Source organism: Motacilla alba, chromosome 2 (assembly GCF_015832195.1).
Source record: "Motacilla alba alba isolate MOTALB_02 chromosome 2, Motacilla_alba_V1.0_pri, whole genome shotgun sequence".
Lineage (NCBI taxonomy): Eukaryota > Metazoa > Chordata > Aves > Passeriformes > Motacillidae > Motacilla > Motacilla alba.
This window is the reverse complement of record NC_052017.1, coordinates 45,138,603-45,161,440: the sequence shown is the minus strand read 5'-3', so window position 1 is coordinate 45,161,440 and position 22,838 is coordinate 45,138,603. Positions and strand designations below refer to the sequence as shown.

General features: G+C 38.9%; 1 protein-coding gene across 1 annotated transcript; it reads right to left on the bottom strand.

The window, feature by feature from the left end:
• Positions 1-1,951: 1,951 nt before the first annotated feature.
• EXOSC7 (exosome component 7) lies at positions 1,952-22,815 on the bottom strand. Its single transcript, XM_038127110.1, has 8 exons — positions 22,691-22,815; positions 21,236-21,337; positions 20,473-20,567; positions 15,529-15,691; positions 10,943-11,013; positions 6,230-6,353; positions 5,123-5,278; positions 1,952-2,520 (listed from the first exon to the last, which is right to left on the bottom strand). Exons 1-8 carry the CDS (start codon positions 22,745-22,747, stop codon positions 2,416-2,418), a joined length of 873 nt encoding a protein of 290 aa, XP_037983038.1. The 5' UTR covers positions 22,748-22,815; the 3' UTR covers positions 1,952-2,415.
• Between the last annotated feature and the right edge of the window lie 23 nt (positions 22,816-22,838).

Genomic DNA, 22,838 nt, shown 5'->3' with positions numbered 1-22,838 from the left:
ACATGTGTAGGGGAAGCACTGCAGACACTGGCACCAGGTTAATTTACAGGGTTGCTCTGAGGAAGTGCTTGGCACCAAGTCTCTCTCGAGCACACAGCCTGGACCTCAGAGGGCTAAATATTTGCTATCCTTATTAAGAAATGGGGAGGAAGTGCACATGTACTCCCCTCTACAGAGGCGTCAGTTCGCACACTTGAAACACAGTGATGTTTCTTTTCCCACCACCACCTCCAGCTCTCATAAAAATATATTTAAAATTAAAAGGATCTGGAGAGGGGACAAGAAGCATCTTTAAGTGATGTAACTTGCAAAATGCTTGGACATCCTTCAGCTGGAAAACTGTGTAGAAATACACTATTCATATTACAAAATTCACCCAGAGTGTAACTCGGGGCAGCTTCTTGGTCTCCAACCACAAATCTGCAATAAAACATTCAGAGAATGGCTGAGGTTCAAGACTTGCAGTCTCATTTATGTTAACCATTTTCTGAAACATTAAATAATAAATGATCAAAAAACTGCCTGTGATGAGTGTAAGATACTTTAAAGGTTTTTTCTCCCTTCAGTTTTCTTTCTTTCTATGTTTTTACAAGCAGCTTTGCATGGCAATGAGTGGATCACAGCTACTGTAAAGCTGATTCAGGTTAGTGTTTGCCTCACACAAAATAACTCTGCTGAAGTGATAAAAGACAATATGTGCACTCATTTTCACTTCTTGGCTCTACTACTATGTAGCAACATTACAACCTACCTAAACCATTACTTCAGGGACTGAAAAAATCCCAACCCTTCAAAATATGAATCTTGGGCAAATTTTGGAGGATATTTTTTTAACAACCTGTTTTTTTGTTACACTGCTTGTTATAGCAGTGGTTGCACATACCTGAAATACACAGTACTGCTGCAGTCACCTTGAATAACTAGGTGTATGAGCTCTAGCAAAAGGACAGAAGAGATCTGGGAACCTTAAGCACTCCATATATTTTAATGTGATCATGATTATTAGTTCGAGCTCTAATAGGTTCTGTCCTGTATCTACAGCTTTCCTTCAGCAAAACCCTTCCTCCCCTTTTCCCTATCAAACATGTTACAGTCAAGCGAATATTCTTAATCTGATATTATAAAAATTGAAAGAGAAAATTCAGAAAATGTTGCTTGAGTAAGAGCTAAGTAACTCCTGGACTATTGTAGTAATTTATGCCATAAAGTTTGTCCTAAATAGTCCTTAACACTTGCAGATGAAATATCAGCTTCTTAAAAATCAACTTCTTCATTTGACGTTTTCTATCTGTTGTCTCTTCCTACCAAGCCGAATAAACAGCTCTTACTCTTTGCTGGGACATCCAATTGATGCAGGGAGGGAATGCACTGCTTTCAACACCTGGTAATGCAACTTGTATCCATGCCTTACTCTGCTTTTCCCTATGAAGGATCATTACTGATAGCCACTATGCTTTTCCAGCTGAATCATTATCAAACTCAAGATCAACTTAATTTTCCATTTACCCTTCTCCTTAGCCACAGTGACATGTTTTGGCTGGGTTATTATTGCACCTGCTGGCAAAAGGGATAGGTGGAGCTCTAGGGAGCAAGGAGATCATAGCATATCCTGAGTTGGAAGGAACTCCCTGGGATCATCAAGCTCAACTCCTGGCCCTGTACAGGACACCATGTGCCTGAGAGCATTGTCCAAACACCTCTTGAACTCCATCAGGCTTGTTGCTGTGACTACTTCCTGGGAGAGCCTGTTCCAGTGCCCAACCACTCTGGGTGAGGAACCTTTTCCTGATATCCAACCTAAACCTCCCCTGACACAGCTTCAGGCTGTTCCTTCAAGTCTTGTCACTGGTCGCCTAAGAGAATAGTCCAGTGCCTGCCCCCCTGCTTCCCCTTGTGAGGTAGTTGTAGACAAATTTTGGTTTAAAATATGAATTGTGAACTTGGGACCATGTTGTGTTTATAGTAAAATCTAACCACGTTTTATTCAAAGAATAGTAAGGTAATTTGAAGGAAGATTTCCACCTAGTGCTGCTCTCATTTGTGCTGCACTGAAGACAGCCCCATTTGCATTCTAGAACACAGCAGCTGGTTTACAGAAGTGAAACACATGCAAACAGAATTAAGTGGAAAGTACACCAGTCACTCTGGAAAACAGACTCAAGCATTCCCAGGCAACAGCATTAGCTGCTGCTGCTGCACTTCCTGGGTGCCAGCAGTTACCCGTATGGAAAGCACGTCAAATTTGCTTATTTGCATTTAACTGTAGCTTTTTTTATGCTTAGTAACACTGTGAAAGCCTCTTAGCCAGGAGGATGACTCTACTGGAACAAAAAAAATATAACAACCTTTTCTTTATATACAAACTGACAAGATTGCAAAATCAATTAAAAACAGTTTTGAACATTTAATAAAAACTCATCCTAGAAATCCAACTTTTGGTCGTGAAGTCCCCAAATTCTCTTCTTCATCCAAAATCTTCTGAAGGGCTATGTGAAGTGACTTGCCTACTCTTTGTCCTGTCTGCAAAGCAAAGAAAGCAAAACAAACCTGAGACATATGTTTATTTACAGGAAGACAACTCTTACGGAACACTTCCTTTTGACAAATATTTTCCCTTTGATGATTCATATACACCAGCTGGTACCATAAAATACGCTTTTAATTTAGAAAAATCATGGTGGTGAAAGTTTCATTTTAACTTGATTAAGTTTTGGAAAAACATACACACAAAGCCAGTGCTCTCATTCATCAGAGAAGCATTCCACAATCATTAATACCAGGTCTGCGCATCGCTGGATCACCCAGGAATACAAATTAAATTCACATCAGGCACAAGCACACATTCAAATTAGCCAGCACACAGAGCATGAAGCAATATTCTAGCTGCCAGAGGACAAGAGACGCCTGACCAGCAAAGCAGGCTACTAACAGAAAGTTCAGTAGACTCTTCTGAATGTGCTCAAAATCAGCAGAGTGACTTTAGGCCAGCTGAACACCCTGTCCTGTGGCCAGGGAAGCCCAAAATGCACACTGGCTGCACCACCAAGTCACTCTGTGGGCAGATCCTTCATATGATGTGTAATTCTGTCCTGTCCAAGGACCTTAAAGGAGTTAATAGGATGTTTTCTTTACAGAAATAAACTCCAGCAGTGAAAACCCAACAGGATTAGCTCCAGCACTGACCTCTGCTTGTCCCACATGCCCAAGTATACTGTGCAAGCTACAGGGCAGGGAAACACTGGGCAATGGTGAAATAAAGATCTTAAGGCAGTGGTGCTCACTGGAGCTTTTTCAGGGTCCCTCTAAATTACCTGAAATACTGACTGCAAACAGAAATAAAAAGCCCACTCACCCCTAGAGAGCCAAAGGCAGACTATATTAAAATGAGTTTATTGGCTCCTGATCTATGCAGCGAAGCCTAGGCCAGCCATACAGCTGACACAAAACTTTGTTTCAACTCCTGGTGACAGTTACTGACAGTTACCCATGCACAAACCTGAAAATAAGCTACATTTTTAATGGAAGAGCCAGGTGCCAGAATATGGCCAATGGTACCAAAGGAAATTTGGGAAGAGTTTTGATGCATCAGGGTAGCTGTCAATCCTAGAGACCATGAGTCATGCTACATAAATGGGGGGGCACAAGAACAGGAACTGTTACAGCTCTGCCCTGGGCAGTAGTCACTGCAGCAGTCCAGAGTCAAGAGAGCTGATAAACTTTCTTCTCCTCAAATGTGGGACAGCATCACTCATCCCAGGTCAAAGTGATTGGGAACTGTGCAGAGCTTTGGTATTAACCCAACACTGTTGCCATCATATTCCTGCTTGCTGCTCTAGTGGATCGGATCATAAACTCAGTTAAAAAAAAAAAAAAAAAAGCCTTATGCTTTTGGCATCTTCCCAAAACTTTCCCATGAAACTCCCTTCCTAAGAGACGTGTCCTAGAATGTCTGTTCTCTACCAGTGAGGAAAAACTGAACATCCTCTGACCTGCAGCCAAATCATTCAGGAACAGAGGTGTCAGACATGGGTTACTCAGCTCCTCCACTGGGCATTCCCAGGCCTTTTTGTTTTTCTTGATATCCTTATCAGGATGTTGAGTTTAAGGCAGGACCAAGCAGATAATCTCTGACCTGACAGAAAACATCTTGGGGTTTTTTTTGTGATCAGCTTAATCTCTCACTCCTGCAGAGGAATTAGAGATAACACCTCTCTACCCAGGGAAGGGGGATGAAAGGCATGTTTGAATGCAAATATAAAAGCCCACTGGTACCACTGGGATTAGCACTCTGGACTGACATTGTGACACAGTCAAGTGCCATATACTGAGTAATTCCCTCTTGAGACCAACTGTTATCAAACTTGACTCCAACAGCATTCCTCGCTAGAGCCATGCAGAAATCAGCCAGCCCCATGTCTCTAGGAAACAGAGCCAGCTTGAACTATATAATTTTCATTCTGACTTTCAAGTTCAAAATCCATTTCTGTCTCATGCTCAAGGCCAAACTCAGGAATGAGAATTTACACTGGAGAACAGTTTTAAGAAGAGCCTGAAGAAGGATTTAAAATGGATCTAATATAGATGTGGACAATATCCAGATACTAGTATTTTTATGAAGTAGGGACAGATTGTAAACTCAGTAAGGAAGCAAAGAAAAACAACAGTAAAATGAGAACAGTACGTTCATCATAAAGCAAATGAGTTGTACTAGAACACCATGCACCACCAATTCCAAACACCATCTCTATTCTTATAGGGACTTCACCATGTTAGAAGTTTTGCTCTTTCAGTCTTTAAACGACACAACAAAAGAGGGGACATGTTCTTTAAAAATACTCTCAAAGTTTCTCAGCTTAAGCTTTACTGTCTTACAACTGTCAAGTACTTGCCTGAAACAAATGTGAGTACCACACATTTCAGGCATCTAGAAGTTTTAGACAGTGCCCACTCACATTAGAATCTGTTTCAATGAAACTGCCTGTGACCTTCACAAAGTCCCTCGTGCACCAAATCAAAGCACCAAGGTCTCTGCTCTAGAAGCCTTTACTGAAGCTTTCTCTACACCCAAGCTCCAGTTCATCCAGTATCAATTCAAGACAGTCAACTGCTCAACATTCCTTACCTCCATCATTTCAAAAATACTCTCAGGATCCAGGCTACCTTTCCCCACCTTCTTCATAGAAGTGATGGCACCTTTACTGGTCACTGAAATAAGCAGACTTGCCAAAGAACAGGCTTCTTCCTGAAGGGTAGCATCCACCACGTGCCTATATCCAATCTACAAGTTAGTGACAAAACAATGCATTAGTCTGCAGTTCTCAAAGCTCCCCCATTGAGAAATAAAACTGTGAATGGTGGCTTTGTTACTTATCTACAGCCTCCCATCCTAAAATCATGTGGCCTTTGGAAACAGTCAGAGACTGACTTAAAAGCACAGGATTTAAACAGCTTCTGACCCCAAATTATGGGTACATGAACAACAGAGGTGAGATAAACATGTCACTATTTCATACTGTTTCCCTTTCTACCATCCTTTCATCTGTATGAAACTCCGTATTCGCCTTTTCCTGCAACTCTAAGTACAGACTTTGCACCCCTCTACCTGAAAATTACACATCCCAAGACTCAGATGAGCCCTCATTTCAGCAATGGCCCCTCTACTATTTATGCAAATTGCTTAAAAGAAATGCCGACCAAACTTTCAGGAACCTAAGCCAATCACTAACACTTGCAATTGAAACTTGCACCCACAAAATCAACTGTGTTAGCTGTGTGCTATATATGGATGACAAAAACCTGTCTGAATGGAAAGGGATGGTATTGCACCCATGAAAATGGAGTTCTGTCCTCAGCAACAAATACTCAGCATGTAATTCCAGGCAGATCACACAACCTCCACTCCTGAACACAGGGACCTCTTGGTTTAACATCCTGAGATATCTGCTGCTCTTTATCTTAGCAAGGAGCAGATGAAAAATAAAAAACAACTCCTCTGCAAGCAAGGAGATGCATTTTAAGAATGCATCAAGTAGAAACCTACAAGTCAGAGGTGCAAAAAACCCCGTTATTCAGTAAAAGTTCTTAATTAGGGGGCCAAAGACAAACAAATATATACATAGAGGACACTGTCCATACGTGTAACTCTAATATTATCTCTAGGGAAAAAAAATAAGTGACAGGTGAAATTAACAGGAACTGGAGTCTCTAGGCAGAAAGATGTCAGGCTTACTTTGCTTAGTGTGACAATACAGGGCACCTCATCTACGTTGAGTCGAATACAATCATAAGGGTCATCAGACAGCTCAATCTCTTTGGTGCCTTCTTCATCCTCCAGAACACGCACTTTGGGTATTCTGTGGAAACAAAAGGTGCAGAGTCATTGCCAGAACACACAACAAATACAGCTGTTATACAGTCACAACTCCAGGAAGTCCCTGTTCTTCTAAATGAGGCAACATGTTTAGCAGAACAGTACAGAATGTGATCAAAGCATTAACAACTCACTCCCTGAGACTACAAAGAAAACACTGTAAATGGGAAGATATTTAGGATAAGATCATCGTATTTACATCATTCAAACAGTTAAAATTTGAGCTGTTCTTTACACTATTACATGGGGAGAAATTAGTTTGGAACTTACACAAATCAGTTCTGAACAATTCTTTGTGTGCACCAGAATGTCATAGATGTACAGGAGACCAGTTACCAAGACTGAATCCTTTTGTTCTGTGGTTCCCAACCTTGCAGACAACAGTGAAGTTATCAGCATTACATCAGTTGCATTGCTTGGCAAAGGTGTGACATTGGTAGCAAATACAAGTAGTAAAGCTGTTCAGGAAAGAACAGCACCAACTAAAGAGATTTGGAGCGAAGAGAAAAGGTGACATTAGTAAAATCCTTTCTCTAGCAGGATAAGAAGATTGGCAAGATACTCTACTGTTCTAAGGACAGATATACAAGCAATATATAACATATCAGGATGAAGAAGTGATGAAAACCCAGGCAGAAATCCAAGAAATGCTTTCTTCTCAGTTGTGAATGATGAGCTCTCTCACAAATGAGCTAGACAGGCTCTTTATGGCTCCTTATCAGTCATACATACACTGTATTTGTGATAGCCATCTAATGGAAGTTTTACAGGATGATTTAAGGCAGTTTCCTTAGCATAGTGAATAAAGTAATTTAAAATAATTTAGTAGAAGATGGTATCTCAAGCTGCCGAGAGTGTCAGCATCTTATACACCCTCATTTATCCAGGTGCCTGCTAGGATGGAGTACTGACTGAGAGATTTGGCATTACTGGCCAGTAAAACACACACAGAGCTCACCCACACTACTCTTTCTTTCACATATTTGCACTTGAAAACAAAGTATTTCAAGATGTCCCAAAACAGCTAACTTCAGTAACCACAATCTGGTTTTATGTTAGTGCTTTTGCAGTAGCATTGTGTTTTATAACTAGACTCTGGAGGTTACATTCTTTTATGCCCTCTGTAACAAATCTCTTCTTTTAAAAGAGGATCTATGGACTCATTTAATGAACATTTCCCCCCACCATCACAAAGTGATTTTGATTGATCCTTGGAAGAGTATTTTAGTTATTTTGGGCTAAAAGTCGTAGTGGCAAGTACTTCAAAACAGCTAACCCTGCTCCAGTGACAACAAATTCCCTGCAAGCACACTGGCCTGAGCCAACCCAAAACTAAGACTTTGAGTAAGCAGAACAATTGTGATGTGCACTTTTTCCAGAAATGAAACTCCAAATGTTTCAACTCATTAGAAATGCATCAAAGCCTATTTTCAAGTTTAAAATATTCCATTAGAAGTTGATGGAATAAAGTCACAAAGTGACTAACCCCCAAGCTACACAGGACAATGGACAACATCAGACAACAGTCTAGTCAAGGAAGAGGTGCACCTGCCAGAGGAGTGTTTAAAAAACACAGCAAGATTTTAAGAAAATCTGTCAGATTAAGCAATTTTTAACTCCAACCTAAAATAGCTTTGAAACCAGAGCAGTGTTTGTCTGCAAGAAAAAGTTGCCAGAATTAATATCTGAAAAATGCCTGCAAGGAGCTTTTTTGGCCAAGAACAGATGAGAGAGGTGTAAATTAGAAATGCTGCAAAGGCAAAAAGATCAGACACAAGCATCACAGTTGCATAAAAAGGGGGTTTATGGACACAAAAACTATGCAAAGTGAATGTAGCACACAGCTTCTCCAGAACACTGTCGATTTCCTCTCCCAGCTGGTGAAGATTTATCTTAAGAAATAACTGTACATGATTACTTTGCAACTTTTTTTTTCTATTTTGATTCCTGCAACTAATCAGGGCAGAGATCTGTACAGCAAGACTCAGTCCTGTAACAAACAGTGCTCTTTTCTGTGTGTGCAGACTCAGATTTCACAAATGCAAAAGCAGTCCCACCCTTCCAAGCAGGCATTGGTTCTGCCTTTACCACGCTGTGCAGCAAAAACCTTGGTATCTGCAAGGCTGTTGTGTTTTAAATGTTGTTGTTTTTGTAACTTGCCTATTTTCTGCAGCCTCGGGTTGCAAGTAGACACATTCCACGGGACCGAGTTTAATGTCCTGACACAGTAGCTAACTGCACAATTTGCAGTATCTACTTCCATCATTAATAAATCCATCCTTAAACATCTGGGAGACATGGGTAAGAAGAAAGCCTGCTATCTGCTGTCTTGTGCACATGATCTTGATGGTAGTTTTTAGAACTCAATGAACAATACAAAACTGTGAGGAGTTTAATTTTAAATACTCCCCCTAAACTAGTTCTATTGTCATTGTTCCATGCCTGAAGGGGAGAGAACAAGTCAGGTCAGGCATTCAAAGGATTTAAATCCCCTAAGTCTTGAGCAAAATTCCTTAAGTTGTGATGTTAGATTTACTTAGCTCTAAAGCAAGATGGGTCCACAGATATTACAAAAGTGCTTAGAGCAAGATTTTAAATTGAAGCTGAAGTTTCCAAATGCCTATCTGAATATCTAAAATTTTGTAGCTTCAAAGAAACAACAGCAGCTTGAGCTCCCTGCTCTTTGTTCCAATGCTCTAGTCAAGGCTGGCAAAGATCTGAAAACACTTAGAACAAAAACTTGGTTGTAAACAAAGTAGGAAAAGCAAGAAAGAGTCAAAGAGGGGACACATGTAGAACACAGTTCAGAACACTTAATCTGAAGCAATCTTCAAACTGACATCTTTTCTTGTTTGGAGAATAATACTTTATAGAGAACAGGCAGCTACTCTTAAACAACCTTGTGTCAATCCAAAGAAAACCCAGTAGCTACAAAGGGAAAGGTAGAGAAAAAAGTGAATGAGGACAACAGGTTTTCACTTTGAATTTCACCTCCTGACTTTCTGAGCTTGTGTGAGATGAGCTGTACTAGCATTCCCTGCCCAAATCAACAAGATAGGGTTTTCAAAGGTAAAAAAATCAACAGGCAGTGTCTCACTGCACCACATTTTGAAATGATACTCAACTTCAACAAGACTCGTGCTGTTTGCCTGCAGCTTAAAGATTATATACAGGACACAGCTGTCAGAGGAATAAAAAATAAGTAAGAAACATTAAAATAATTACACCCTCCATCATGTTGTCCACATTCTTTTATTCACTTATTTAATTCACTACTTTTTATATGATCATCTCTCTTTATTCTGGTTAAAGTAAGAAAAAAGACCTAGTTATCTTATAAATAAAGTATGAGCTGCGGATCTGCAAAACAACTCACATGGCTGTAACTGTTTTAACTATATGACTTTTACATCCTGGCAACTTACACACAGAAATGCAGGCATTTCTTCTTTTTACTGTACTGCCAACTCCTTTGTGAGCCATTACATTTCTAAAAGCATTTCTTAATGTTATAAAAACAATCTGCTGTTAAAAGTTACTGCTGAGAACTTGATTAACATATAATTTCTAGTCTCAGATGGATAAATCTCCCCTTATCCCTTTTAAAGTGTTTATAATCTGATATGCTGCCTTGTCTTCAAAAGCTTATTTTCCTCTTCTTTTTGCACATACTTTTCCAGATCTAGTACTGTGCCTTGATTCCCTGATAAATAAGCCAGAACTACTCTAGTGACTAGCAGATCTCTAATTAATGATGAAGAACAATTCATCAAAAAGATCCACTTTTAAAACATTTATGCTTGTAGCAGTCTAGGTTTCAAACCTCTACCAGCTATTTTTGCCATGTAAGTTTTTTAGCAAAGCTATTCACTAGGTTGTTTTTCTCAAGGGTGTTATAAAACTCTGTATTCCCTTTCACCTACAGATTAAGAAAATAAAAACAACAGAAAAAATAGTAGTAAGTCTTATTAAAAACACAAAGAGAAGATGTGCATCATTCATTCTACTAGATTTTATTTTCCTGTTCTTTGAATTAAAATGCATGGAGCAAAGTTCTTTTAAAGACACATCATTTTCCCCTCCCTACTTTTTTCCTCTTGGTTTTAAAAAGAACTCTAGGCTGACAGTTAATGAGAACAAAATCAAAAGTGAAGAAACAGGGCTAATTACAAATCAGTAGTCACACTGACAGAGGGCTTCTTATTCAGGAGCATCACATATCAGTAAATACTTCTTATTTCAAACCCACAAGGCATTCAACACCAAGGCTTCCAAATAATTGCAACAAAACCATATGGTCAACACTACTTTTGTGGATCTGGCTACAACAAAAGTTACACTGTGAACGTGACTGTGCATAACATGCAATATGACACTTGATCATCAGAAACGGCATTAAAATAACATCAGTTCATGGTGCTTGCATGCAAATGAGTGCTTTGTATCTGAATGCAAGCTGTCTTGGGAACTTATTTAAATAATTAAGCATTAAAAATGTTTTGCTCACAGAGAATGTTTCTCTTCCACTTCCCATGCCACTTCTACCCACATGAAATAAGATGTGTGTTTTACCTTGTGTTAAAGAGAGCTGCCTTCACTGCGATAGAGATTGCATCAAAGATGTTCCCACCACATTCCAATAACTGGGGAGGAAAAGAAGAATCTCTTTAAAAGAAAATCAGGCTAGTGTCTTTAAACGAAGCCTTTATTTTATTTAAACCTACTTGAAAAGAAAGAAAAGTAATTACCAGAACAGGTTTTAAAAAAACCAAAGTTGTCTTTAAAGCCTATCTATGAAAAGAAACAGATAGGAAATTAAGATTTCAGCTAACTGTATTATACATGCAAAATAGAAGAGTTAATGCACTTCATAATAAAATTAATGATAAAATTTAATAATAGAAGCTGAAATGAAACCACCACTGTTCTTAATCTTCTTGTGCTAAGGTTCTGATCTAGACTATGGCCGGAATACCCTTTATAAATTCATCACATTAATTCTTTAGCGTTAAATTAAGCCAATGAATTTTCTAGATTTCATTTCAAAGAAGAGCCTTTTAAAAAAATATCAGATGGACAAAACCAACTGGGAGAAATGCTTTCACAGAAGAAACACACACTGTCACCGAGAACATGGTATGGAAAGCAAGTTATATAAGGTGTAGTTATGAAGGCACATCATGATTTATTCTCTTTATGGGAAAGAGTCGTTGCCAGGTTTGTCTCATAGCTGAAAGTGATCCAAGGGGAGCCTGATGTCAAAGTGCTGCAAATGAGTGTTATCAACAAGTGAAGTGTGTGGAGGGAGCCTAGCTCAGCTTCTTCCCGTGAAAATCGGCAGAACAACAGTCAAAGGGAAAAGCAGCACCGCATACAAGGTAAAAAGGGAGGGCTCTCCATACCACTAATACCTTCTGCAGGCTCCCAGACAAGTCAGAGACGTGTCTGTCCATAGCCTGTCACTTCTCTGACGAGCTCAGCTCCCAGCTGCCAGTACTATTTCCTGAGGACACACACACACAGAGCAGGCATTTGGATCTACTTCAGCAAGAACATATGGATGCTTCTCTGTGACATCAATCTATGCTGTATGATGAGAGGAAAACATGTTTTGCAATCCTAACTACATTGATTGTTCTTCAAAATTTATTTAAAAATGAGATAAACTCCTTCACAAGGAGTAAATCATAAATGAGATATTCTGTAAAGACAGTTACTTTTTATGAAGACAGACTGAATAGTGTAAAAAGAAGGACAAAAAGTTGGGATAGAAAGCTAAATACAAAGGTGATCAGATTATTTCTTTGCAAGCAGCTGCTGGATTCAGAGAGGTTAACTTGCCCTCTTCAGTCATTATTGGATTTTACTCGATAACACAATAAGCCCCACAATATCTCTGTTATTAAAACACAATAATGGGATGTGCCTGCACTGTTGGCTAGGCTTGTGTTCAGGCTGCTGCTCCAAAGCCTTATCTGTACTACAGTGGCTCCTAGAGGCAAGGATCACTGCCTGCACAGAGCACGGTGCAACAATTCCTCCACAAATAAATGAACGCTTTTCTCAGCTCAAGCACCTTGTACTGACATCCCCCCCTTTATTTAGTTATTTTTAGGACTAAGAAGTCTGCACAACTGAGAGTTATAGGAAGCAGAGGAGTCTTTTCTGTTTTTAGTTTTCTGATATGCAAGTGAAAAAGTTATGGCAAAGAAAAGATAACGCATTGTAGACCTCACCTTATTCAGAGAAGCTTTTCCTCCAAAAGGAGATTCCTAACTTCTTTTTAATCATACTGGGGGCAGAGCAGGGGGAAATAGAAAACATGAGGAAATCCTGCAAGGTGCTCAGCAGTGAACTGCAAAAATTTCAAGAGAAACTAATGCACCCTGCCCTCCTGACACACAATCTACAGTGACTGGATAGGGAATGATAAGAGATTGCACACTTTGATTCTCCTTGCTCAGCCCAGCAGGCTGCTGGGGCAAATTATGGGGAGAAGGCTGTACATCTATATCAAAACTCACTCAAAAATGCCTAAAAGCTTCTTATTTCTGATATCAATGGCTTGGTTAGAAAAGGAAGAAATTGAGGGAAACACAGAGAGGGTGAGAACAGGCCTTTGTGGTACTCCACGTTGATAAGCTACTACTTGGAAGTGGAATGCCTTCCATGGTTAAAAAAGAATGCATATTCTCTCAAAGGTCACGGTATATATTCTCCAACTTTGACACATGTATCTCAATTTGTCCATGTGTTTGCATCTTTGTGGTGTGCATGGCTGAAGTTATTTTTTTCCAGTCTGATTGTACAGAATTATAGCATTTCCCAAGTACACTGACCACTAGAAAGTATTTGAGAGATGTTTTTAATTGATAAAGCTTTTGCATGACTGCAAAACACACTGTTTTCTCTTCTGAGGCTTCATGTGTCAAATTTTGTTTACCGACAGGAGCTGAATATAGATGTTTCAATCAAACTGCACATGGCTAAACTGCATAGCAACTGAGTATTTCCAGGCTCATAACATTCTTTCTGGACCTTTTCTTTTGGAATGAAAGACTTCCAGTCAAGTACCTTCACACCTGACTGCAAGGTACCAGTATTTTCAGCTTTATGACAGATTTGAGGTTTATTTTCCCTCCAATTTAACTATGCAACGCAAACACCAACGTAAAGAATTTCCAGGAATTCTGAAGGAAAATATCACCCAAAGGACTCTCCATGAGTGTTGTTTTTATATTCAGAATCTGTCTCCCTCAAATGACAAATAATATGAGTTGCTCCTTATATTAGCCCACGTGTCATCCTTACACCACGTCCTATAAAAAGCAGAATTCTATAGGAATGACGCAGCAATGGCAGCTTCAGGAAAATCTGTAGGTGTCAAGCGCCTACACTGTCACATGTAATATACATGTCTACTGTTTAGAAAAGGAAATATTACAAATACGTCCAAAAAGTGAAAATACAGAGGGAAAAAAAGGTTGGGGTAGAACAGAGTAAGAGAGAAATGTTAAAAGTATCTTGTTCTAACTGTGCCAACCGCTCTTCAATGGCTCACACACAAAATCCCTGCAGAATATAACATCAAAAAGACTCATCAAGTTTAGAGTCGTAATTATGAACCTGCAACAGATTTTTTATTGGCACAGTAAAAAGAGCTAAATGTAAAATTCCTCACATAACATAGTGATGCCGTGATGCCCTGAAGTTCATAATTCTGATACAATCAGTAGCATGAAAACACGGAGGCTGTTCTCTGTAACTGTGGGCAATCAACAAATCTGTCCAGGAAGAATCAGATAATGACCAGCTCTATCTCAAACAAAAGCTATACAGAACAGTGTGTGTGTGTATATATAAATATAAATATAAATATAAATATAAATATAAATATATATATATATATATATATATATACCTCACACACAAAGAAGAAGACTGCTTTATGAAAGTCTTTGTTTATGCAGTGCCTATGCAATGTTAAGCATCATGTGGCTTAAATAAGCACAGCATTTAATGTTCTGTACCTCTGCTTGTAATTACCTAGTAACTAAAGGCCCCAGTGTGATTTCTCAGAACTAACACTTCATTCTCCATTAAACCTTGCCAAGCTGCAAAAAGCCAGTGACTTGGGCTGTTGAAGCACTCAGCAGAGGTACATATTCCATCATTTTGTAGCTGGACTGTTGTACCGTATCTACTATAATTAGGCTAATGCTACTGCTTTTCAAATACCTAGTGAACTAATTTTCACATTTCTTTAGTTGTTAGTCTAAATGTTCCTGTATGGTTCAACAAAACCCTGTATTTAATTTTCTGGCTGTCAAGCTTAACATTTTGCACATTATTTCACAGACCCTAATGGGTTGCTGTAAGATCCCTTATCATATCTTCACTTCCAAATTTGATAAACAGAAACTCAACTTTGGATCAATAAGAACTGGAAATAATGCTCAGGAGAGTCTGACTGGCAGACTTCTATTGAAATTCCCATGACAGAGTGCTTTAAATACAGCATATTTGGAAACTGAGCTGCTGCATTAATCAGATTTGTATGCATAAAATTCAGTGTCCATTATTGTCATGGGAACAAATATTCAGTTTATCCTCTATGTTTAATACACATATACAACTGTAATCAAAAAGCACCTAGGCTAAACCTAGCTTTTGCCAAAAAGGCTTCTATTTTACTTTAGTGAATTAGTAGTGATAAGAGTATAAAGAACCAGACAGATGGACAGTTCTGTTAGGGCTAACATACACCCATGATAATTTACATTCACTTGAACAATAGATTTGCTGTTATATCCAGCTTGGAAAAGAAGTTTACCCTTCTTCAGTTGCAATTTCCTTGTCAGTATAAGATCACTGATTTTTATCTGAGACACATTCAGAGTATTCAATGTTTTATTAGTTCTGCAGTGGAACACCACCATCAAGAAGAGTAGAAGAGCAGAAGAAGAGTAGAAAAGGAGCAATCTGAAATTAGTGATTAACTACTATAAGTAGATACAAAAATGCCATCCATGCTGTGATACATTTTATCACATAATGAGAAGCTTTTTTTTCAAACAAAGAAATACAGAAGGTTATGCTAAGTCAGTCTCTGCCTTAGAAACATTTTGCTGAATCTTAGTTTTCATTTCTGTACTTACCAATACATCCACATAGAGAACCCAGCAGTGCTCTTTGGGATTAATACAAAGGGATTTCAAGTCTACACTGTTCTCACAGCTGAATACTCTGTACAGTGTATTTGCTATATCTGTGCCAAGTTCTTCTCCTCCCCGGCCTTCCAACTCAGGAGAATTTGAAGAACTAGATAAAGAAAGAAAAGAATACTTTCACTTGTGAAGCAGCAAATACCCAAAGAATATTTCTTAAATATAAAGCATTAAAAGTATCTAAGGATTTATTTGTACAAGAATAAGCATCCTATCTGAAAAGGAATTATTTCCATTTTGCATAAGAGAAGGTTTTGATGCAGATAATATACTGACATTTTGCTACAAATACTAACTAAATCCCACTACTATCTTCGGTTCCTCAGTTATAATTAAAGTAAAATTTGGTGAATATTCTCAGAGATTATTTCTTAAGCACTGTTACCTTCTATCGCCTCAACTCTTGAAAAAAAAAAAAAAGTGGGACATCTGTATTAAAGTTCACAACAGCTACCAGGACAGCCCAGTGAGAGCTGAATGTTCAATTATTAAGAGACGGCTAAGAAGAGACAGCTATGATGATAAGACAAGTAGAATACTAATTTCTTGTAAGTAACATGACTGCCTGACCTTAACTGGCAATTTCTTTACTGAGTGTGTTGTCTGCTATGGAGCCCCTTAAAGAAAGCAAGCCATTGCTCTCTGCAGCTTATGGAGAACAGCAACTAAACAACATCTTTTCCTGAAGGGATCTGACAAAGCGTGTGGTCTTCACTTCCCTGATTCCAACATAACAAACTATTTATGAGCAGTCATGCAAGAAAGTCCTTGGGTGCTAGGGCCTAGTACACAGCTAAGAAACTTCTAACAATAAAAGAAAAGCCTACAAAAAAAACCCTAAAAACAAACAAACAAAAAAACCTCAAAAAACCCCAAAACACCCCAAAACAACAAAAACCCCCAAACAAACAAACAAACAAACAAAAACCCCAAACAAACAAAACCCACCCCAAAGCTAACAAAAATGCCTTGCCTCCAAAGAACAATAAAACAGAGCATAAATGTCCAGAGAGGTATATACAGCAAAACAATGAGCAAATTTTCCAAACCCAGCCTCTGGTTTATAGAGAGGGCAAGAATATTCTCAAGCAGTGGACCTGTAACAGCATTGCAAATCTTGTTTTAAAATAAACCAGTCAGACCTCCACCAAATTAATTTGTCATTAGAGAACATATCAAAGGAAGTGGTTATATAGAAGTAGTTTTGGTCTGTTTAAAATCAGCAATGGCCACGCCCCGTATTCTCCTGCTGGGGCATGTCACAGGGCAAATTTCTCATTTATGTTTTGTGTCTCTATGATGATACAAAACACCAGAAATACAAAAATACAGCAGAAAACTAAATCTTGGAATATAATCCCTTCACCTTAAAAAAAAGAACCCAAACAACTAAAGATTCACATTATCAAGGTGTGACTTAAACCATCAAATGAGCTGTGCCAATAATACTGCAGAATCTATGAGCTTACATATAATTATCTACTATTATCCTTACCTCACAGTAACTCTCCCAACTTGTTGTTTTGCAGAGTTGATGAAAACTCAGAATGCCAGGAAGAACTACTGGATTTTATAGAAGTTACTTGCTGTTACTAGAAACAGGTAGCACTATACATGCTTAAAAATACAAAGAAACATTACTGCCAATTAAGCACTGATCTACACTTCCAAACTATATTTGCCACACGAATAAGCACTGCAAGTGTGACACACAATATTATTCAGGGTTATTAGACACCAATTTTATGAGACAGGATCTGATCTAAGTACAACTCAGTGCTGAGTCAGGTCTTCAGGCTGTATTAAACAAGCACTTATCCATGGAAGCAGCTTTTATGCAAGTTAGTAAGATCATTCTGTTTAAGCCATTCTGTTTAAGCCATAGTTATGCAGGCATCATGATCCCTATGGCATATTGCAAGAATTATGCAAACTTCAATCTATGCCTCATTATTATTTCTAAACACAAAGTTTTATCAAATGTTGTATTTTTTGTTATGATTGGATGCTTTCTTTGAAAGTGAGTAGAAGGAACCTAAGACTCAATTGGAATAGCACTGCACATTTCACTTCATCTTAATTCTGTTATCATTTTATCACTTCATTTCCTTGCAATCAAAATGAAATAAAGAAGCAAGGCTAGCAGGATATTATGGTAACTATTTGGTAAATACTGCCACCTAATGCCTACAGACTATTGCAGTAACTTATATTGGGCAAAATTTGGAAAGAGGACTCTTAACAGACTAGAAAATGACAAAAAACTTGGCTTATGGAGAACAGAAAGAACTCAGTGGTACAGAACTTCTATGCCCAAGCGGCGTGTAACTTTCAAGACTATCAAAATCATTTCAGCATCACATTGCTTAACAATCAGAGATTCCTCTTAAAGCATAATGATGCTTCCATCACTCTACTCAAATCTCTACTGAATTTCAAAACTCCTCCTGTTGCCAGTCAAAATCTTTCTGTTGCAACAGTTAAACATTTCTCACTTATTGCTCAGACCATTGAAATACTGTAATCTGCAGATGGTCAGATCTGGACAAACACATTCCTTGCTTCCCTAATTCCACAAACAAAATCTGATGCATTCAAAGAATTCAGATGTCTGCTTTTCTTGTTGTTTCTATTTCTTACAGTTTGAAAATGATAAATCAGATCAGCCACAAAACTCAAATGTGATACAAGCAGACAGAGCAGTCTTTCAGCATCAAGGGCCAGGATGAATGTCTTCTACAGTGATGAAAGGCAGTAAGAATACCACACATATCAGGACATAGACTTGTTTTATGATAATTAATTTCTAGTAAAAATCATCCCCTCCAGAGATTCTCATTAAAGTCTGTCTCAAAATGGGACTAAGTGTGCTCCTCAAATTTCAGGTAAAAGACTCAGGGCAGAGTAAAGAGAAACAGAAGTTTGGAACAGAGAATTATACACATGATGCAGCAAATGATTATTTTCATCAGTAAAAGTAACCATGAGAGTTTCAGGAAATAAACATTGTAAGATAGTAATCACTGCAGTCTGAGTTTTTATTATTAGCTTCAGCAATATAAAAGCCAAATAGAACACACAGGAACTTCACCAGAAGATTCAGGGTGTAGAATTCTGCTCAGTTACTACCACCCAGTGGCAGCCTGGCAAAGCATCAGGGTACTGACTCATTCCCCTTGACAGAGGGAAGCTGCCTCCACTTCACTTTTTTTTTGTCTTTTGCGTCTTTCTGGAAGCTGAAGAACACCCTTCCCCATGCCACAAGCATGTGACAAGTGACTAAGTGACTACAATCCTCTGAAGTTCAGGCCCTTGGATCATGTTGTCACAGAAATGAAAGATTACTTATTTCCTAAAATGACTAAATCCAACTCCCACAAGATTGATGCACATCCCCCTCCCATCCCATGAAGCAGAGATTAACAGAAAATACAATCAAACATTAATCTAATGAGTTGAAATTTTTCTATTATCTATTTCCATACACAAGAAGTGTCACGGAATTGCCACGTGTCCACAGACCACTTTTTTTAGGAATGAAATGTTCCTGCTGTTGGTGGACTTTCTTCATATAGAGACAACCAGGAAAAAAAACCCATAACAATAAACATGTACCATTTAAGACACTTCATACATGAGTCCTAACAGCAGGACCACATTCAAGATCTTCTTCCCATCTGATGTTTTTTGAACAGCAATTGTAAACAAACTATCAATTCACAGGTGAGTGCTTTCCTTTCAAGCATAAGTTTCCACAGTTGACTAGAACATACTGATGTAGAGAGGCAGTCTTAAATAAGGCTGCATAATGTGACATACCAATGTTAAGGCAGATATAGACAATTAGGTCAGAAAGATTGTCAGATATACACTTAGTAGCTCTCATACCTTAGCTTTAACAATGGTATATTGGTTTAATGTCAGAGTAGCAACATTTTTTGTTTTTAATAAAAATGAAAAGAGATGTCACATGCAAAGCAGCCAACTTGACAATGCCAAGGCTTTTATGAGAGGTCCCCAAAGCCATTTAAATCATAAAGTACAGTTTTGGGTAAGTCTGCAAGACATGGATATTGTAGTCTCAGGCTGCAGACAATTTAGACTAACACTGAGATGTCACTGTGCTATCTCAGAGCAACCTGAAAACAAGAGTTCTCAGTTTTCTTCTAGCTTCTTCCATAATTCAAACACTGTCAAGACTGTAAGGATAAACAACAGTCCATTTGTAGCAAAATGCAAGAAATCTGATTAAAAACAAACACCCTTTTAGTTAATGAAAGATGGATTCACTCATAAATATATAACTGAAATTTCTAATTAGTTTTTGCATCTGAAATTTACACTGGGGGTTTTTCTTTAAAAAAAAAAAAAAAGTTTTGTACTAAACATACTTCAAACTTTTTCCACTGCTTTCACAGACAAAGTAAGCAAACCTTAAAGTACAGTTAAAGTACAATCTGTAATGGTCGATGATCAATTCTTCCTTTCAACTTACTTTTTTTGAAAGAGATTTTCTCTATTTTATCACGGTAAAAACAACAGCTAGACATTTCAGTCATGAAGTCTGGTTCCAAGCGTGCGTACTTGAACCATGACCCTTTTCCAGCTGCAGTAATGCTATACAATTAGGGATTGTTTATTTAACCTTTTTTCATTCTTTAACTCCGGCTGATTTGCTTCTTTTGGTTTTGCAGGACCAGCAGAAAATTTCTCAACATTCACTGCTACTGAAACGGTAAAATAACTTGTTTCTATTACTCAAACCCCTAGAAGAGGTTAGTGGAATGAAGGCATAAACTTCTGAAGAATGGCATGGCCTGATTAGTCATTTATTCCAAATATTAGATTGATTTCATTCTTTTCTAGTATACTAACCAGTCAACAAAAAATTCCAGGTATCCTTCATCTGGTTTCTCCAACTTCGGTGTCCCCATTTCAGCTTTTATGCCGACCAAGATATCAGTTTCTCCCTATTAAAACAAAAACATATCACACAACTGGAATTATAATTACAGAACTATTTGTTTAATTTAAATGTCTATGGTAAGCTGACATTTCTACCTTTCAGTTATCAGATCATTCTATCAGAGTGAACTTAAAACAACTTTTTTCGTAAAAACAAAAGGCTTTAGAAAGACAGCATTAAGTGTAAGAAGATTCTTCAAACAATTAGCATACATATTACCTATCTCTAGGTTAAAACGACTCTTAATATCTAAGACTACTTCTGTAATTTTGGTTCTGTAAACAGCTCTTTCTGCAGAACCTTCATAATGCTGTGCAGTACATTTTTCTTCTTCTTCTTCAGTCAACATGTCAGAAGTAGTTTTGCTTCATTTTAAAGGAATAGAAATTTCTGCCCCTCCCAGAAACTAGGCACAACAGTGACTTCAGTTTTCAAGATTAAATGTTAGATTAGTTCAGACTGAAGGCTGTCCAGGCACTTTACAGTAAATCCAGCTCAAGCCAGCCTGAACGAATTCTACATCCTGCCATTATTTCCACATTCCATAGTTTCAGTTACTGCTATACCCATACATGTTATTAAACACACAAACCTACCTACAAATAGATTAACTAGTCACATGAACAAGCAATTTCATCAACAAGGTACCCAATCCCTAAGAAATTTACCTACCAGCTTTACTCTTGCAGATCCACTTGTGTTTGATACAACATCTGTTTCTACTTCTGCACATCTGTAGTCTTCACAGCCTCGACCGTCTACACGAAGGTCTTCCTAAGTATGACAACCAATATATTGCTAAGGGAGTCAGTAATGAAAAGTAAAAACAAAACAAACAAACAACCCCACCACAAACCAAAAACTCTGTGACTTTAAAACCTTCCTTCTCCTATACCAAATGCAGCAGTAAAGAGGATATAAAAGCAACAGCTTGTAGTTTCACCATGGAATACAAAAGCACCAACTATACTTTTTCATTTATATCTCATTTAGGTAGAGCTTGTAACAAGCAATCTGCAGGCAGACATGAATTGCACCAAGTCACTCTAATTCCCAAAAGAAAACTTCAGATATCAAAACTGTAAAGGTCAAGGTCTTGGCTTTTTTTCTTTACCTAACACAACCCAGCTCTTTCCTGGGATAGGCAAGTTCTGTATTTTTACATCAGTAATTAGAACCCCAGCAGACAAAAATAATACACCAGCCTTCCAAATGCTTTCATCCATTTGTATTCCACAAACGGGTATTATACATCCCCTGATATTATACAGCTCGTTCCCATAAAAACACATTGTTTTTCAACAAACTTCAGTAAGAATACAATTCTTTTATCTTTGAGGCTTCTCCTTAAGCACCCTTCACTCTTCCTCCTTGGTCCACTCATATTCCTTTGCTAAGTTACACGCTAAAACTCTCTTCCCCTCTTGAGGAAGAGCCAGGGAACAGCAAGGAAAGAGGAGCAAATGGGGACAGAAGGATATTAAGCTCTTGGAGAGCATCCAAAGGAGGGCAATGAAGATGGTGAAGGACCTTGAGGGGAAGTCGTTTGAAGAGATGCTGAGGTCACTTGGTCTGTTCAGCCTGGAGGAGACTGAGGGGAGACCTCACTGCACTCTACAACTTCCTCATGAGAGGAAGAGGAGGGGCAGGCACTGATCTCTTCTCTGTGGTGAACAGTGACAGGACCCGAGGGAATGGCCTGAAGTCGTGTCAAGGGAGGCACAGACTGGACATTGGGAAAAGGTTTTTGACCTTTAGAGGGTGTCTGGGCACTGGAAAAGTCTCTCCAGGGAAGTGGTGACAACACCAAGCTTTACAGAGCTCAAGAAGCATTTGGACAATGCTCTCAAGCACGTGGTGTGACCCTTGGGGTGCTCTGTGCAGGGCCAGGAGTGGGTGATCCTTGTGGCTTCCTTCCAAGTCAGCATATTACGTGATTCTGTGAAAACAAATCCACGTCCCGCTCTCAGCCTGCTTCCCGTCCCGATGCTCGGTGCGCTGTGATGATTACAACTCCAGAGCTTCGCCACCAGACACAACGGTGGAGGGCGGGCGGCGAGCTCCCTCCCTCCCTCCCTTCTCCCCAGCCTAGTTCGCTCCGTGCCGCCCGGCGCCCGCTCCCGGTACCTGCACGCCGTGCACGATGTACAGCTTCTCCGCCTCGCTCAGCACCACGGACGCCATTCCCGCCGCGTCCCGCCCGCAGCTGCGCAGTGCCCCGCTTCCTCCCTGCCTTCCTGCCGGCCTGCCCGCCTTCCCTCCGCCCGCCGCGGGG